Source organism: Bactrocera oleae, chromosome 3 (assembly GCF_042242935.1).
Source record: "Bactrocera oleae isolate idBacOlea1 chromosome 3, idBacOlea1, whole genome shotgun sequence".
Taxonomy (NCBI): Eukaryota; Metazoa; Arthropoda; class Insecta; order Diptera; family Tephritidae; genus Bactrocera; species Bactrocera oleae.
Genome location: NC_091537.1, coordinates 3,755,831 through 3,774,742, shown reverse-complemented (window position 1 = coordinate 3,774,742; position 18,912 = coordinate 3,755,831). Strand labels below are relative to the sequence as shown.

The window sequence follows — 18,912 nt, the reverse complement described above, 5'->3', positions numbered from 1 at the left end:
TAACCGTTACAACAACAAAAACAACAGCTTTTACTGATTGTTCGAGAATTATTTTGATTTAACGGGCTAACGCGAACTTCTCGAAATCGGCCGGTATATAAATAATGCACCTCAAAATGTCTGTTTTAAATGAACTGATCGAAATGCTTAATCCGAGAGTATATCTAACCTCAATTTATACATATTTTAAACAAATATTGTTAACTACTTTGAGATATTTACTTTTCCCTTTTTTTATGCTTTTTACGTTAAAGTAAAAAATTTATTTATTTTGAAACGAAGTTTACAAAAGCTACAAGCTACTCTCAAATCGTCAATTTTTTATTTACATATGTACGTGTGTATACATATATAAATTTCAAGTTAGTATTATTGCGTAAAAGAACTGCATTTAAAATAACGGAATATTTGGAAAGAAAAGAAAGCAAACATCTTAATAAACGTCAGCAGAATTACAAAGAATTAAATATATTTTTCAAATTTTCAACTAAAAAATCAAATAAAATGTCACGATTAAGCTACGCTGCGAGAATATGGACTCAAACGCATCGACTGCCGAACACCTTAACAACGCTGATGCGAGTAATTTCCACCACGGCGCCAAACCCGCACTTCAGCAACCACGAAATGCCATTAGCCACCGAAGCGCTACACGTTTTTGCGAAATCCGAGGCGATGGTGGATAGCAGTGCACCCAGCAAAAGCAACAATAATAACGACTTGAACGATGTTGCGCCAGTAGACGAGGCGAAACCGACTTCAATCAAAGAAAATAAGCTACCCGAAATGACAATTGTGGATATAAATAGTGGATATGGACGTATGGACTTTGAAGATCGCATGGCACATATGGATTTGGAAGAACGTATTAACGAAGCTAAACAAAACAATAATCCAGTGCTGCCTTTGGTGCGAACAATGCCGACGGTTGTCAATATCGATGGCTACGGCGACGATATGATGTACGAAGACAGGCCTGAATTGATATTGCCGCAGAAAATGTCCGCAAAACTAGCTGAAGATACAGCAGCTGCAAAGCCAGTTGGCGATGATGCTGTAAGTGTGGTGCCAATGGCGGCTGAAGCAGCGGTAGCTGCGAAAATGGCCACACAGCAGACAATAATAGACGCTGAGGAAGCAATTAAAGCAATTACTGTGGATAACTCAACCAGCGAGCAGAAGTTTGTGGCAGCTAGTTCAACTATGACAAAAAATTCCATCGACGATGTGGAAGTAATTTGCGAGGCACCAGTCGACATAGACGCTTTCGCCAATGAGCAGGAGCAAAAGCAGGGCACTGTCGACATCGATACCTACGGCGAAGATGAGCGCTTCAAATTGCCACCGATACCAAAGGAGCGTAACAACGTCTTCGAATTTAAAGGCATCAAGATCATTATGCCCAAGCGCATGCTGCGCGATTCTACTTATCGTTATCGCTTGGATCCAAACGATAAGGACAAAGCGGACGATATGCAAATTTGCGTTTATGAGAAGTAAATCAATGCAACAACACATGCTGTGGAGGATATTTTATGCAGGAGACTTTTTTTTTTTGTTTTTAAAATTTTTATGTCATTTTGTTAATACCATGTCGTTGGTAATGTATTTTTAATAAACTTAACTGTTTAATAAACTTAACAAAGCTATATACTTATTATTAATAAACTTATTACTACAAAAAAACACTATGCTACTAGAATATATACTACGTCGTATGTAGTATTAGGTACGTCGCTTCTTTGACAACTGTGCGCTACTTCCTACCTTTTTACGTTTGTCCTTTCCACTTTCGTCGGTTTGACTTTTGCCCTCTTTCACTTCACGATTTATTTTGTAAGCCGCTGTCATGCGTTTGATATTCTCCTTGTGCACTGTTTCATGATTTACAATACGATGTGGATAATCTTTGCCCAGTACACAACCATATTCGCGTTGAGCGCTCAAAGTTGCCTTCCAAGGTTCATATATACAACCTGCTGGGTACTTGGCTAGTTCAGGTACATATTTTCTTATGTAAGCGCCAGTTGGATCAGTTTTCTTGCCGAAAGCAACGGGACTGTAGACACGAAAATATTGATAAAAGAATGCTGAGGCTGAGAGCCACATCCAATTGCCCGCATTCAATGCCCAATCCTGATCGAGCAGTAATTCTTCGAATACTTTTTGGCCCTCCTCCCAGGAGATCCATAAATCACCACGTGTTAGAAAGCAGGCAACAGCATGACGCGCTAAATGATGTATCCAACCCTCCTGACGTAATTGACGCATTATGGCGTCTATAAATGGATAACCCGTACGTCCATTCGTCCAAGCTGATAAATGTACTTCGTTGATTTCCCATGGTATTTGCATGCAAAATTTATTACCTAACATACGATCGAAATTCGGCTCTGACGCAGCGGCTGTGTAGTAAAATTCGCGCCACAGCAATTGTCCCAGCAATGATACGGGTGGTTTGGAATGTTTGTTTTGACGCTTAAGTATCTTTATTAAACGCTGATGAAACAAACGCGCGCTGAGGCAACCAAATTTTAGGTAGGGACTAAGCACAGTTGTGCTAGGTTCAAGCGAATTCGGTGAGGTATTTGGTTTCTCAAAAGCAGCAACCCATGATTCGTTGCTCAGCGAAGCATCCAAACGGCGTAAACCTTCACTCTCGCCTGCAATTAAAAGTTAATGCAAATTAGCAAAGACTTTCAAGCCCTGCAAGTACTTACCGCCTATAAATTTATTTTCTCCCAACTCATCGGGTCGCTTAACAAGTTCATCTAATGTCGGATATGCATAGCAATTCGTGTTTTGTTGCTCCATGGTATCCTTTGGTGGCTTTTGTTCATCTACCAATCGCTCGGGATTCGACACCGGTAATGGCACACTGAATTTTTCGATAATGCTTAAAAATTTTTGATATGTTAGTGGCGCATTGCCACAATTTTTTTGTATTACTAAATCTGGATTATATATGGTATGCGAGCAAAATGTATCCACATTTACTTCTGCTGCCTTAGCCAAACGTTGAATCTCTGCATCACGCTTCAATGCATATGGTTCAATATCCGTTTCAAAGGTTAGTAAACTCACACGCCACTCCTTAAAGATGCGTGGAAAAACTGTAGCTGGTGTACCGCGTATCACATATAATTGTGTATTTAGTTTTCGTAAATTTGCATCCAAGTCTGCTAGTGTTTGTTGCAGAAAACGCCAACGGTTCGCGCCAACTCGCAGCCATTCCAACAACGCAGTATCGAGTATAAAAATCGGTCGCACATAATATTTGGTGGGTTGACTTACTGCTTTGGAGAAAACAAGCGCTAATGCAGGGTTATCGTGTACACGTAGTCCTTTGCGAAACCAATGTACCAATGTAGTTTTGGACTCCATGGCTAATTGCCCGAATTAAATTCAAATTTAAAAATTTTACGCGAAAAAAATGCACTTGACTTAGTCAAATGACGGAACAAATAAACAGCTGTTCTTATAAATTGCATTTATGTTCCAATTGGAAATGTACTTGAAACTTGGCTACACTTTTCATTACATTCCGGACAGAGAACGTAAATACGGATATACGTTCTCTGCACCGGGTTTGTTTTTTAATGAAAACGCCTGGCAGAGAATGTAGATTATTATTTTATATTCGCTGCGCCTAGGTGAAGTAATCTAATTGCAGAGAATGTAAAATCTAAATCTACATTCTCTGTTATTATTATATTTTACATTCTCTATCTGAACCAACCCTCTAAACTGAAAAAAAACAACACTGTTTGTATTTACTGGCGTTTGCTTTAGCAGCTCATTCGTGACTTCCAATCAGCAGAAAACGTACAATTTACGTTCTCTGTTATACGTTCTCTGCAATCAGTTTGGTGGAATTTGACGTTTGCCTTCCGATTTGACAGTTCTGTATTTTTTACGTTTTCTTATTTGTTTGCAAATTAATTTTCGTTGAACGGCTTCCAGTTGATTCTTGTACAGGTTCTTGTTCCCGCAGCTCATATTTCAATCGAAAAATTACAGTTTACACCGTTTAGCAGTAGATTTTAAGCAGAGATAACACTAAAAATCTTGAGCAGCAAGTTTTATGTGAGAGAAAAGTGCCTAAAATTCGCTTTTTAAATGTTTTTATTAGTGAATATATCAGCGGGTGCAAAAGTGTAGTGAAAGCGGTGAGCGTGTGTACCAAGCGTACTGGAAAACAAGAAAAAAAGTAACGCGGGAGCAAGGCGGTAAAATATGTGTTTTTAAAGAAATAGAAGGAATTACAAAACTAAAATATATAATTTGCAAAGTGTGTATTATGTGCGAACGCATAAAATATGCGTATCAACTTGCAACTAGCTTATTTGGGCCTGCTATCGGTGACGTGTATTTCGAGGTGAGCATGCAAATACATACATGCACACATATTTAAAATTATATTCAAATATGTTTTGTAAAATATTTACTTGTCTGGTTTACTAATGAAATAAATTAAATATTTTTCTTTCCAGTGGTTTTCTTTTCTTTGTATTTCTCACAGAGAATGCTAAATTTGTAGCTGCGTGTAGTGATGAATCGACAACGTTTTCTGCTGAAGCTGGCGCAGCTGCTAAGCACAAAGCAGCTGCTGCACCGCCTGCAATAGTGGCACATGCAGAAATTGTACCGATAAATGAAGAAGAGAAAAAATTAACAAATAATGAGGGTGAACATCTTCAGACGCCGCAAACAGCTGCTCCAGCTGTTGCCAATACGCTGAACAATATTGTCGACGATAGCACAACAGAGCCAGTAACAGAGTCGGTTGAAGACTGGCTGTTGCCAAGTAGTGTTGTGTATAGTGCAAGTAATAGTGATAGAAATGATATAATACGTGAAAAAAGTGGTATAGTTATAAATGAAGCCGCGGAACCAGCGCAACAAAACGAAAATGAGGAAATGATCGCTGTTGCAGTAGAAGCACCTGCCTTGCTCGATGATGACTTGCAAAATGTGCAAGCAGAGCGTGCGAGCGGTCAGGAAAGGTAAAAACTGTTATAATCTATTTCTATTTGTGGTCTCTCACTGTCGCTTAAAATTTCTTTATCATTAATTAAACACCCCGTTAAAACCTTAGTTCCGATTTCCGATTTGCATTTAATTTCTGATTACTGATAAAATGCGCTCAGAAGTGTTCTTTTATTGTGAAAAACCAATGTTATGTTATCCATAATTTTTTTTTTCAAATCCGCGAGTTGTAACGAAATAGGGCTAATATAATAGCCTGTTAACGTGCGTTAAACGTTTTAAATAGCCATTAATGATACATGTTAAATAATACTTAAGTGGTTGCGTTTGAAATTGATCTGAATACTTGTTTACATTCCTTATTAATAACTTTGTTGTGGTTGCGTCGTGACTGCCTTACTGACGCACATTGTTTATGTAAAACTACTTCCCTCAATAAATGAATATAATTTTTCATCCAATAATACGGTTTTATGTTTGAATGTAAATGCTTGTATGTGCGTGCTATAATATTAATTTCACATTAAGCTCTCTTATCAAGCTTATAAAATTAATCCCATTATTTATATTTAGAACACTCGCGACGCGTATCAAATCATTGAGGAAACTCAATTATTATAGCCTTACTTCTGCAGATGCTAATTCATTGCCTTATTTATGCTTTGCAAAAAAACTAAATATGAATGTTGTATGGTTAAGTGGTAAAGTCCAGTATGCGCTGTGAACTTCAGCTGATAAAGTTTAATAATAACACAAATATATACAATTATATGTATGTATACATACATATATGTATGTACATATTTACAATACACATTTATCATTGTGCATTGCCAACTTCACTACACTTTGTACTCGGTCAATTTTAATTAGGAGCGTTTGGAAAAAAAAACACAGTTGTTTAAAAATATTTACGTCCGCACTTCAAAAGTGCATTATTTTTTGCACAAAACGACTGTCTGGCGTGCGGCATCTTTATAGTATTAAAGTACAATTTGTAGATAAACACATATGTACTTATATACATATATTTGCACGCTCCGCAATTATCGACAATTTCTTAATGCGGAATTTCGTTCAAAATATGCAAATCAAAAAACAAAAATAAATATAGGTGAAAAGTTAAATATGAAATGCGAAAAATTACCATTAACAAACAGGGGTGAAAACTAAGAGACGTGCAATAAGGAAAATACTATAAATACTTATTTCTGCTGTTGTTATTGTATGACAGAAAATCCTCAATATTTATAGATTGCCACAATTCATTGGCGACTGTTGAAATTTTGGCGAATATTTTAAATTTCTGTCTGTCAAATATCGCCAAAATGAGGTAGCTTTATAAACTATTATTTTTCATGGCTTTAAAGTAAATTAAGTATATTTTCCTTTTTAATGGCAATCAAAAAAAACTGAAAAATGCTTATGGTATTGATATCCTAATTGCCTTAGCAATGAAAATTTATTAATAATACAATTTTATACGAAACAGCAAGTTTGTGTAGATTCATACTGGTTTAATAGTAAACTGAAAAGCCACTTAAATGTACATATGTATATAGAAATTATTTAAATACAAGTAGTGATGGAATTGTAATTCCAGTGAATAATGTCATAATAACTCCGGCCGCAATTCCCAAGTTTAAAATTTGCTTTAACCCAGCAACAGTGAGTGTCTAATGACGTGTTTAAATAAATTACAGTGAAAATTCTTTGTGTTATCAGACAATCAGTCATTTTAGATTGCCAGCAGTAAAACAACATTATAATAAAAATGTGTAGTTAACTAAACAGATACATATATATGTACACACGTAAATTGTTCAGACTGAAATTCAAGCTATCTCAGCAACACAATGTATCTTTTTCACAATCAGCATTAATTTTGAATTTTTTGATTATATTTATGAAAAAGTGTGAAAACTGTGCGCATAAATAATTTAATAATTTAATCCAGATGGTTTTTATATTAATATATTTTAATTTTGTAACTGCAAAAGTTTTGGGAAAATTTTGCATTTTAAATTTTCAATTTGAAATATAAACTTTCATTTCATTAATTTTATTTAAATCACATGTTATCGCTGGAAGTGGAAAAACAACAAACAAAAAACAAGGCGAAACGTCACTTCTATAATATTTTTTATAGCGTTTTGTTATTGTTATTATATGTATTTTACATACGTATTTAAGTATGTACACACATATTTCCCCTACTTATTGTCGCTTGTTATCTTCACAACACCATATGTATGTAACTAATACGCATTTTCATTCATTTCAACGCGTTTAATCTACAATTCTGGTGTGTAAATCGCTCATAGGAAGCTTTATATGTATGGAAAAATGTATATGTACATAATTATTTCGTGCCACTTTAATAGATTTAAAGCCTTCTTATCGTGCGATTTTTTGTTTGCTTAGCTATTACTGTTTCTGCTATCGGCGATGGCACACAATGCCTGTCGCCAAGCACATCATTTGCCCACACCCATTTAAAAATATATTAAAATAGTAAATCTAAACAGTGTTTAAAGTTTTCCGCAACGTATGTAAAAATTAGGTCTGTTTATTCAATTTAATGCTCTATTTATTCAGCAATTCTATTTCTTGCCCACCAGCAACAATGAAATTAATGTGCTTTAAGCAGCTCTCAATTTCCCCTTTGTTTAGTGTTAAGTTCAAGGTTGCCACATTTGGCTTTCCGTTCGACTTCATGAGTTAATGTGCATTTTGATCTTTCGAAGGTCGCTGCTGTCACCGAAAACTTTTAGAAATAAGCGTTTCGGAGTATTTTGCAATAAGTATGTTAGACTGTGTTAATATACATATTTCTTTGTACTTAGTTTTAAAATATAAAAAGTATTGCGCATATTTCTTTTTTTCAATTTTTGTTCCTATTTTCACAATTTTTATTATAGAAATTGTCTGCGTGTGCTAATGTGATATTTAACTACTTGCTCGTAAAATTCGAAAATATTTTATCGAATTCTTTTATATATTTATTTGTTTTCCAGTATGCATTCATAAATATGTATCAGTAATAAAAATATTGTATATAATAAAATATGTGTATACGAGTATAATAAAAATATGAACATGAACATGAAAATTATGCGACATTTAAAAGTGTGTTTAGCAACCTTTGTTGTGATGTGCTTGAATTTTACATTTTCTTTGAAATATATTTAAATATACCCTGTGTTATATATTTATAATTAATTCCACCTAGTTGTGTCAAACTATTTTCATACTTTCTATAGAAAATTTGACTGAAATCTATTTTTATATCAAAAATGTGGCATAGTTATTTGGAATTTGGTTTTGCAGACATTAATTTACATTTATATATTATAGAGATTTGTTGTTTTTTTTAGCGCTAAAAATATTCCTCAAGTAATTTAAAGAATACCGAGTTGACTTTCCACTCCGTTTCACTTACGTTGATTCGATAGACCTAACAAAATCCGACGAAATCTGCTTCCGTGTTTACTCTATAGCATTATGAATCTTAACTGGAGTGAAAATTTTTCAACGATGATTAATTGTGGAGGTTCTCAAGTTCGTAGACCCGATTGTTCTTTTTTTTTCGAACTCTCTCTATGTATAGCTCTTTAAGCAACTACGGGTTATCATCCAGCGTCCTCCAGCGAAAATAATCGAAAATCCCCAACTACCTATGGCAATACAGACGTTAAGGCGTCGAGATTTCGCTGTAAAAAAATCCCCTTATTATACTATATATCGTTTTCACCACCTTTCAACAACAATCTCTGCAAGCGCTGTGCCGTGCTGATTGAATTTCTCTTCGAGTAGTTCACTGACATGCCAACACTATCGTTCAACATCTTCCCACACCATGTCACCAACCGAGAAACAATTAACATTTCTACCTAAAAAACACAAAGTTTCGGAAAATCGAAAGCAAAATCGCCTTAATGCGCGCGCATGTCCATAACAATTTATCAGTCTGCCACTTGACCAGTAACGCCTGCAATTACCCGACGTTGCGCATTTAAATGTAATTTTTTATGACAACGAAATTAAAACGGTGAAAATAAAAATATTTTGAAACTAAATAAAGTAACAAAAGAAATTAAACACTAGCATGAAATGAATTGAAATTGCTTAAATCCGCCCGCATTGATAGCGCGACGCATATGTGAATTGCCGACAACAGCGCGCCTCCGCTGGGAAGGTGGTGGCGCTGAGCGAATTTAATCGCGCACCATTTTCACCCCTTAGGGATAAATGCATAATTTTTACAGCAGCATTTTTGCACATAAACAATATGTGAAACATAAAAAAGTACTCTATTACAAAAAAACATATATACACATATTGTATATGCATCGCTAAAGTAAAGGAAGAAATCTACGCTTTTAGCAACCCACCTAGTGCGCGCTGGTTATGCAGCGTTTGCGCGCGGCCGCCCGCGCTGCTGTGCATCGCGCAGTGGTGCTCCCACGATAAATGGCGGCTGCCATGGCGCACATATTTAAACCATGCTGCTGATAACTAACTGTACGCTAACATATATGTATATGTGTATATGTGTGCGCCTTTGTTGCGCGCCGCGTGCTTTAGTTCCAGTTTTGCGCTTCCAAACGTCAGCTTCTACCACATGCCACTAGACTGCCAACAACGCGCTAAGCAAAACCGCCACCACCTTCCGCCCCCACCCCATTGCTGCACACACACACACAGGCGCACACAAAATAACCTCTACTACAGTTTTACTTTCTAATTTTCTTGGTGTGGGCATTTCATTGATGCATAAATCGTTTGCGTTGGCTGCGCACCGTCGCCACCGTCATCAAACATCCTTATAAAGGCATTTCACCAAATGTCAGTAGTACGTAGCAGCTGGATAGCGCGGCAAGGGTAGCGGCCGTCGTCCTCATTGTGGCCACGTGAGTTAGTAAATCGCCTGCCGTCGCGCTGCCGTCACATTTAATGGGAAAAATGTCAAACGCCAACGTGCCGCGGTTAAATGAAATATTGAAAACGCATTTACAGTCGACACCTGGCCTGTCCAAGCGTAGCGCACGCGCGCGCGCCCGACCGCTCTCAATACGCTTAATGCGGCCGCCAACTGCACTCGTCTGCTTCTGGCTGATAAATTTAGAGCTCAACTAGCAAGCGCGTTAGGAATATTACTTAGTATGGATATAAGCCGAGGCTTAAACACTTTGCGCGCGCGCAATCACTAACACAAATACAGCTTCACCCACTTAAACTAATGCACATTTCACCTCTAGGAGTTATTGTGTTCGCGCTTTAAGCTAATTTAGAGTGCAAAAAAGGAAGAGAAGAAAACAGCAGCAACAATAAACAGAAATCAATTTACCCGCAGAGTCAAAGGAATAAATCAAAAATATGCACACATTTGGCAATAATTGTGTGATCACTTTCAATTGTAATTGATTGATATGGCACGACGGTGTGCGCGCATGTGTGTGTGAGTCTGAACGAGCGACAAGCGCAACAAGTGGTAGTTAACTAACGATAGCAGCTTTAACGGTAAATAGATGTATATGTTTCAGACACATTGATGCTTGTTTTCTATGCTGCTATTGTTGTTGTTGCTCCTGCTGTTGTTAATTTCTACAAAACATTCATTCATGTATTCAAATGTTTATCTTTTGTGATTGATGTTGCTTTTAGTAGTTAATTTTAATTCAACGCTATTTGTATTGCACGCCACACATACACACACACACATTTGTATACGCGCTATCACTTCATTTGTTATATGCATGTATTGAAATGTGTTTTAGAAAGGGGTCGTTGGGGTGTTCATCCGCATGTCCTCTGGCAAGTGCTTTCGAAAGTGCCATTAAACCACAAAGTTGTGTGAGAAATCATTCACATATTGCTAAAAAAAAGTATACTATTTGCTCGCTTTTCCTTTGTGTCCTATACAGAATCGGATTCTCGCGTAATTTGTTGAAGCTTTGACACATTATGCCGACCAAAATATTGCGCGAGATGAGAACACGAGAGAACAACCACTAAAAAACACTCGCCGCTTCCGTTGATACTCCATTTCCAGCTGCCGATAATACTGTTTAAAGCGGTTGACTTATACGCTTACTAAGAATTAAAGCTGGATCTACTCACTAGACTTTTGAGAACTTTTGGCATTTAAGTCATGTGTAAAAACTGTATCTTATCTATATGGTCTAGACGAATGTCTTTTAATTCGAGCAAATAATTTTACAAAACTTTACAGTATCTTCTAATTAGACTAAATTACACATTGAGTTGAAGGACCAATGCATAATATTGATCGTCTTCAAACAATTTTCTTTAAGCACTCGTTTAAACAAAGCATACACCTTATAAGTGCAGAAAACAAGTGCAGGCATTCTGACGGTGTTTTTTAGACTTTTTAAATTATATCTCAAAACCTGTATAAAATTTCATTAAGATTGGTTAAGTAGTACGTGAGAAATCTTGACAACCGACTTTGAAAATACAGTTTCGAAAAAAACGGGTTAACAATTTTAAGTGACTGTACAGCTGACATAGAGCGCGCAACATTTCAAAACTGTATCTCCAAAACTATTACTGGTATCAACTTGAGAATTTAGGACAATATTCTAGGTATGTTATAGAATTTAAAAAAAATTTTTTTTTTTAATATTTTTCGAAGCCGTGAAACCCATGTAACCCCTTAAGGGGCACACCTAGTCTGACGGCCTTAAAAACACAACTGTCCTTCGAAGAAGATCAAAATATATTAGTTTTTTGCTAATAGCTAAAAGAATCGCTTTTATAATATTATAGCAACTTTAATTCTTCCATTTGATATTTGAAATTTCCTACAACCATTTCAACCTGTCACATTTCAACCGCAGCAAATCATAACGTTAACACTCGTAACATTTATAAATGGTCGAGCTGCAGGCGTTATGACCTGAACAACATTTTTCAATTAAACCCTTACTTTAATGCCTTCCTTAATACAATTTGTTTGCACACAACGGCTTGGAATCACGTGACCTCGACCGAAGTGGCGCAGCAAGCGCTGTGTTTGATCTTCAAACATGTTTGTTGTTGTTGTTGTTGTTGGTCCTATGCGGCACAGACACAACATGGCTTTTGGCGCTATTAAAATCGCTAAGCGAGAAAATGCCACAGACACAAGCGCCTTAATTACAAGGAATCTATGTACGTCGCGGTGCCGCTTTACACATTTACAGTTATTTATATGCCAAAAACAATTTTTATGGTTGTCTTTATGCTACCATTTTTCATGCCAAACCGAAAGACAGCAGTGAAGAGGTGAAGCATTAAATGTTTCTATGAGTGGACGCAAACACTGTATGCAAGTAGCATGTGTGTGTGTGTATGTGTGGTTGTTATTTATTTATACTCAACGGACATGCATTGACCTTTACCAAGCTCCAGCTACAGCTACATACCAGCCGCGGTAGTTTTTGACGCAGAGTTGCAATTTATTACACGCATAAAGTGTACCAATGCAGACGCAGTGTGTGTTTCTGTGTATATGTATGTGTGTGTACATCGGGTTGCCCGAAGTATTGACAAACAGCGCTGCGGGTTGCAACATTTCCAAATGATGTCAATTAAAATGTGCAATAAAATCAAACAAAAACAAATCAATGTTTATATAAACATAACAACAACAACAAGTAAACAGTGCGCCGCATTAATTTAAACAAAAGCAGAGTAAGTTAAATAGTCAATGTTTAGAAAAAAAAGTGCAATCAAAAACAAAACAACAAAAGCTAACTACAAAAACAATGGTTTAATTAAATTCAATAGAGCAAGTTGAGTGAAATATGCGAACAAAGTGACAGAAAGAGTTAAAAAAAAGTGAACTTCGGCTGCACCACCGAAGCTACAATAATACCCTTTCTTATAACATACAAGGGTATAGAAGCATCTTTATATTGATTTTGATCATTTAGTTTGTAGAACAGCTTCTTGGTGCGAAAAAGTAAAAATTCGGATCGAATTGTCAAAAACTGAGTGAAAAGTTCGCTATATGCAGACAAACGGACGGACATGGCAAAATCGTGTTAGCTCGCCACGTTGATTATTTATATATATATTTTATAGGGTCTCGGACCTGATTTCCGTCTGGCTGATGCAAACTTCACGGCAAACTTAATATATCCTGTTCAGGGTATAAAAAAGCAAAAATACACGCATACATACTAATATCTTTCATAAAGGGTTACGCGTTTTGTAATTCCGATTTTGTTTTTTTTATTAAATCTTAAAGCAGTCAACATTTTATATATTTATATATATATATATATATCGTATTCGTACTAAAATTTTAATATTTAGGTTAATCTGACTAGCAGAGAAAGACGCATTGATGTTTGCTGTACTGAGAAAAAATACCGAAATTCGAACTTAGTTTGTTTTGAAGAAGGTATTACATTTTCCAAAGTTCTGCGCACTTTTATTTCCTTTCGGTAATTCTCTTACGATTAATAACGTCGTCTCCGCTTTAGGGATTTACATATACCATATACACTGTTTCGTTACCATTATGACCTGGTATTCGATCTAATTCCATCATCCCCAGGCGTTAATCGTTTGAATGTAGTTAGAGTGAACAAAAACCAAGAGTTTTCGAAGCTTTTCTTATGTTCACAGTATTTAAATGTCTTAATGTATCTTTGAATCACTTGCGTCCTAACTACGTATAGTTGAGACTCCGTCTTGAAGTTAGTTTTATGGTAGCATTAAATATTTCACTAAAAGTTTTGGACAATACTGTCGCTTCGTTAGGCTTATGCAGGTATTAATCCTGTTTCCGAACCGGGTTACGTAGTTCCGACTGTCGCATGAACAATACCACTTAGTCGTGCTCACTTACTCTGTATTTTCTACGTGCAGAACTTACCCTTACTTTAAATTTCGACCAATCCTCTCCAATGATCTTGGTCAAATGTCGTGTCAACGGAGCTTCAATACTGACTGGGTTAATGTAAAATTCCTCATTACATTGTATTTTACAGCATCAATTCTAGGGGTTTTGACAACACGCAAGATGAGTAACGGTAATTTCAGAGGAAATGCCAAAAAGTTTATGGTGAGACCTTACGCAAACTCTAGTCTAATAAGACTGCACAAAATTTTCACAAGCCATTCTATTACTAGCAAAGCGGAACCCTAATAAGGTTGCTAAGGTTATACTGAGAGCACTCATAACCTCAGAATCATGAAATTTTTAAAGAGTTCAACGCATTTCACCACCACTTTTCTTATGCTATTCATTCGTTTCACAGCTGTCAAATTACAACTCTGAGATTTCGAAACCACAAATTCGGTGACACTCTATGAATGAACTGGATAACAAAGAGGGGATTAAATTGAAGACAATTAAGCTATTATTTGATTTATAATAAGTTAACATTTTTGTTATTGTAAATAGCCTGACTGGCCATTGTATGCATGTGCAGTTATGACGGGAGGCACAGGCGGGTGAGCAATTCAGCATAGCCTACGCTTTAGCTAAACTTTTACGATTATTTTAACGCACCAACAAAAAAAAATACTTACTTATGCAGCAGCGGTACTTACGTGTGCACTTGCTTACTTAATATACCCACATGCGAGTACGGAGGCCCGACACTTACATGTAAGCCGCGCTAGTACTTTCACTTTCATTATCAAGTCGCAGACAAAACAATTTTCGCACAAATACCGCAGCAATAAACGATGATCGTTGCAAATAACAAGCGACGATAAACTCACAAAATACATATTTGCCATCAACGTTGCCGCCGTCGCAACCGCCGACGCCGCACACGACACATGTGTGATCTTGTTTATTCAAGTAAGCGCGACTTGTGTTGCTGCTGCTGCTGCTGTTGAGCGTCGTTTTTGTGTTGTCATTGGCTGCTGAACAGCGAAAAGTCAGGATCATGATGACGAGATCACAGTTTAAATGCGACAGACAGGCTAGACAAGCGGACAGCCGCCACATCGCGCGGGAGTATAGCATGTTGGCATACAAAAAAGTCTGCAACTATCAAACTACAATCTTATGCGTGAACTGACGTTTTCGAGATGATTTGATGCTGTCTTCATTGTAGTTGTTTCGATAGCACAAGCGCCGCCGCGCAATCATTCAAAATTTGCAATTACTCCGATTCGATCGCACAGCGCACGGAACTGCCGCAACGCGCTGCGGATTGGCTTGATGGCAGTGATCGCGATCGGCGCAGCAGCAACACGCAAGATGAACCTGAAACTAAACGTGTACGTGTGTGATTGCGCGCTTTCATACCGCGCCAGTCCGTATTTATTTAAACTTCACAAATTTGCGCTTAATGCAAATGAGCTCGGCTGCCTGCCGTCGAATTCAACTTTATTGCGCAGCGATCGCGATCTTGCGCGCCAATCGACCGACGAATAAAAGTGAATCCCAAGCGGTCGATACTAGCTGGCTTCGCGCGCACATAAGCGGTGCGCAATGCGCGATGTAATCAGTGCGTTGCTGCAATTGCTGGCAATTCAGTCTTGTGATTGCTGGCAATAATTGCGCTGGGAATTCGTTGAGTGACGCATTTTTCACGTTCGCCATTGTGCTACAAGACTTTTTTTTAACTTTATATTTAGCGTTTTAATTTTTTATTTTCGGCGTTTTCTGCCAGCTGCATTATTTATGGCTGTATTTGTTGCATTATTTCCTCCATACAACACATTTCCACGCTCTTAAGTCATGGTGCTGGTGTTTTGATCTACGACTGTGGCGCATTTTCCTGACTTGTAGATACTTAACTGCAACTGTCCAAGTGTTTTTGGGCTGCGTCGTAAGCCACTGAAGGAGGCGGCAATGCATTATGTATGCGCCGCTGCTTGAGCTGGCTGTAACTGATTTTTTAACCGTTTTACTTGTTTTATTTTTTTTCTGCTGCTGCCATTTAAACTCGACTCGTTGCCGCGCCGTTCGCCATATATGGCGAGTTCACAGGCGCTCTGCAAAGCCAAACATTCGCAATTGATATGCGCAAGCTTAAACGCGAAGAAAAAAATCAATGAAAAACTTCGTAAAGACGCGATAAAAAATAGTCGAAAATACCCACCTTTCGTTATCGCCACAAACATTGCAAAGTAAACATTTCATTCATTTGTAAGTCGGCGGAAAGACAATCTGAAAAACTCACAGGCCGGCAGCCGCAGCAGCGGACTCCCAAAGCAGTCGAGTTGCCGTGTGCCACCAACGCCATCCTTATAGCCACCGTCGCAGCCTACCCACTTTGTATTTTAAAAGTTGCTGAATGAACTGGACGCGACAGCTATGTACAAGTAGACGGTTAACTACACGAGTGGACGGACGGACAGAATTGTTAGTAAGGTTTTGTTGCCTGCCTGCATCAGCCGGTTGGTTTTTTTCATACCAATTCTTCCTACCATCATCATTAGCTTTTTTCACTTTTTTGTTTCACCTTATTTGTTATGCGCACTTTTTGTTGTTGTTTACTTTTCAACTCTTCTCTCGTAACTCCCGCCTGACGTAGTCGCGCATTTAGCGGCGACTTCACTCTTTGTTTGTTTAGTATCTACATTGTCGGTTTGTCCGTCTTTTCATTTGACCGGCATCTGATTAGATTCGCATACTCAGTCACCGGCGTCTGTCTTCACTGCCGGACTTCAGCGGACAGTAGGTACTTACTTGACTGGACGACTGGCCAGACAATGCGGCGTGCCATGACGGCGGTGCACAATAAAGTCGCAAATAAATTAATAAATCAACATGCAAATGTGGCCGAAAGGAAAATTCGTTTTCATTTGTGGAAGAAATACGACCAAACCACTGCACCACAGCGCCACAATTCATTCCAATCCAATGGGAATACACCTACGGCCGCCCACCACTTCCCTTATCCGAACTTTTATGACTTGTTGTTGGACAGTGGTGCAGTTTCCAATTGGTTTGATGTGTCATAATGTTTTGAGTTCAGAGAACTTCGATTTTTTCGACTTTGTATAGTATTCTTCGTATGAAAAGATGATCATGCAGTATTATCAACTCAAGTTTTTTTTACGGAAATCGCAACGACAGAAGTAGAACATTTTCAACATTCTCGAGAATTGTTTTTTTGTTTATTCGGCTACCACGATAACCTGTCACCTTCTACTTAGTCGGAATTTCGACTTAACATACTTCAGCGGCAATAGCTACGCTTTAGTTATAGAGAGAGAGAGAGAGAGAGAGAGAGAGAGATCTGTGTAGAAAGACAGAGATTACAATACCGATGATCAAGCGCCTTGTTGCTAAACGAAGTTTTCCACCAAAGTAATGTCGACGAATCTGAGTGGTTCAGACTTTTTATACAAATTATTTGGGATAAATGATAATTTTGTTCTCCTACGCTCTAATTTACTGGGACCAATTTCTTTTGACTCCAAATTTTAGAATAATCCAACTTTGCAGTTTATTTGAACCTTAGAAAAAGAAGACTTGATACAGTAGATTTATGTTGTTGACAATGTAGCTAGTGCTTCTTTTGCGCCTTTTGTAATATCCGGCCTAGATTAAATTTTAAGTATATGTAATACTTGTAGGTACAACTTTTTTGAATATACAACTTTAAGCCTAGAAAGAACCAATTTACATATTCTAAATTTAACCCTTGCGTTGTTCTAGTAAGAAATCAAGGAGATTATTCCTTAATCGAATACGTCTAAAAGCTATACCACGGGTCCAAGTCGCAGATACAGCGAATATAGAATATAGAAATAAATTTATCCCCAGCTATAATGAACTGTTAGAGGTAATGAGTTCCATTGTTTCTCTCTCCCTCTCTCGCTTGGACCAAAATCTCAATCATACAAGCCGTTCAAACCGACATAATTTATTTTAATTGATTTAATTTTCATTCACTTTTATACGAATATTTGAAAAAATCCATATCCACCACACTTACACCGTCCCACTTTTTTCTGCTTTCCATATTAATCTATTACAAAGGTTTGCCAATAAAGATTCTTGGGTTTCAGGAACTAGATTATTCAAAATTTGTGGCTGAATTCGAATTATTTCACATTCTGTTTCTACCTTGTCAATTTCGAGACATAGTCAAGTAACGGAGTTTCGATTGAGACGAGAAAAAGTCGATTGTTTATTGATTCAGTTATTGACTAATTGATTTTCCAACAAAACGCCCATTTTCAAACACTGTGTGAAGAAAATACCGTACGGCCGCCACCATGCTCCGGCACAGATTACCGTGACCATTACATTACGTTTGGGGTTCAGCGTGGGTATATCGACACTTAAACCTACACTTACGTACATACATACATGAGTATGTGTATACATATGTAGATAGAAATGCCGACAAGAAAGCGTGGATGTGTGTGTGTGCATTGCAATTTGGTAACCTTTGCCGTTAGCATAGCATTGGACAAATTATATTGTTGCATTTATTTGTTTTATGTTGCCCAAAAATTTATTGCCAACAATTTCACTTTTGTTCGACGCATACGCTAGAGACCGAGTAAACAAAGCATCGAATAAAAATTAGACACTCCAACACTGCCTAAACCTGGCTGGTCAAGCAGCCAGCCAGCGAGCCAGCCGGCCGGCTTAAATGCCAGGCACACTTAAAACATTATTATCTGCGCTCGTCTGTCGCTTAACAGCCGACAGAGTCGTCGTCTTCGTCGTCATCGCCAACGCCATCGCCATCATCGTCTCCGCCGTCGTCGTCGTGGCCGGTATCTGACTGCTGGTGTGTAAGTCTGTCACAATGAGGCTTGTTGCTGCAATTCTTAAGATAAATGCACTCAATGACACCAACAACAGCAAAAACTGCCAACAGCAGGCGTAACAACAACACTATCTGCAGTGACATCGTTGAATAGAGCAATTGTAATGCAGCAATCGGTTCAACTGTAGCTGTCAAGTCGAAGTCAAACGTTTCG

General features: G+C 37.7%; 3 protein-coding genes across 4 annotated transcripts in view; 2 read left to right on the top strand and 1 right to left on the bottom strand.

The window, feature by feature from the left end:
- The first annotated feature begins 252 nt into the window (after nucleotides 1-252).
- Nucleotides 253-1,645, top strand: LOC106627560 (uncharacterized). The gene has a single exon (XM_014247712.3). The coding sequence runs from the start codon at nucleotides 505-507 to the stop codon at nucleotides 1,498-1,500; it is 996 nt and encodes a 331-aa protein (XP_014103187.3). The 5' UTR covers nucleotides 253-504; the 3' UTR covers nucleotides 1,501-1,645.
- On the bottom strand, nucleotides 1,588-3,531 carry phr6-4 ((6-4)-photolyase). Its single transcript, XM_014247711.3, has 2 exons — nucleotides 2,721-3,531; nucleotides 1,588-2,663 (listed from the first exon to the last, which is right to left on the bottom strand). The coding sequence occupies exons 1-2, from the start codon at nucleotides 3,382-3,384 to the stop codon at nucleotides 1,726-1,728; spliced, it is 1,602 nt and encodes a 533-aa protein (XP_014103186.3). The 5' UTR covers nucleotides 3,385-3,531; the 3' UTR covers nucleotides 1,588-1,725.
- A 363-nt stretch (nucleotides 3,532-3,894) lies between these two features.
- The window catches only part of LOC118682154 (SUN domain-containing ossification factor), a 50,892-nt gene continuing 35,874 nt past the window's right edge, over nucleotides 3,895-18,912 (top strand). The window contains exons 1-2 of one of the 2 annotated variants that reach the window (XM_036369267.2): nucleotides 3,895-4,378; nucleotides 4,494-5,006. In XM_036369267.2, the coding sequence (XP_036225160.2) occupies nucleotides 4,320-4,378; nucleotides 4,494-5,006 (572 nt within the window). In that variant the 5' untranslated portion in view covers nucleotides 3,895-4,319. The remainder of the gene's footprint in view (nucleotides 4,379-4,493; nucleotides 5,007-18,912) is intronic. The other variant, XM_036369269.2, reaches the window with a different exon arrangement.

Bases quoted from the DNA above. Each gene is read 5' to 3' on its own strand.
- LOC106627560 (XM_014247712.3), top strand. From the start codon at position 505: ATGTCACGATTAAGCTACGCTGCGAGAATATGGACTCAAACGCATCGA.
- phr6-4 (XM_014247711.3), bottom strand. From the start codon at position 3,384: ATGGAGTCCAAAACTACATTGGTACATTGGTTTCGCAAAGGACTACGT. The intron at 2,664-2,720 runs GTAAGTACTTGC...TTTTAATTGCAG, and splicing joins AGAAAATAAATTTATAGGCG to GCGAGAGTGAAGGTTTACGC.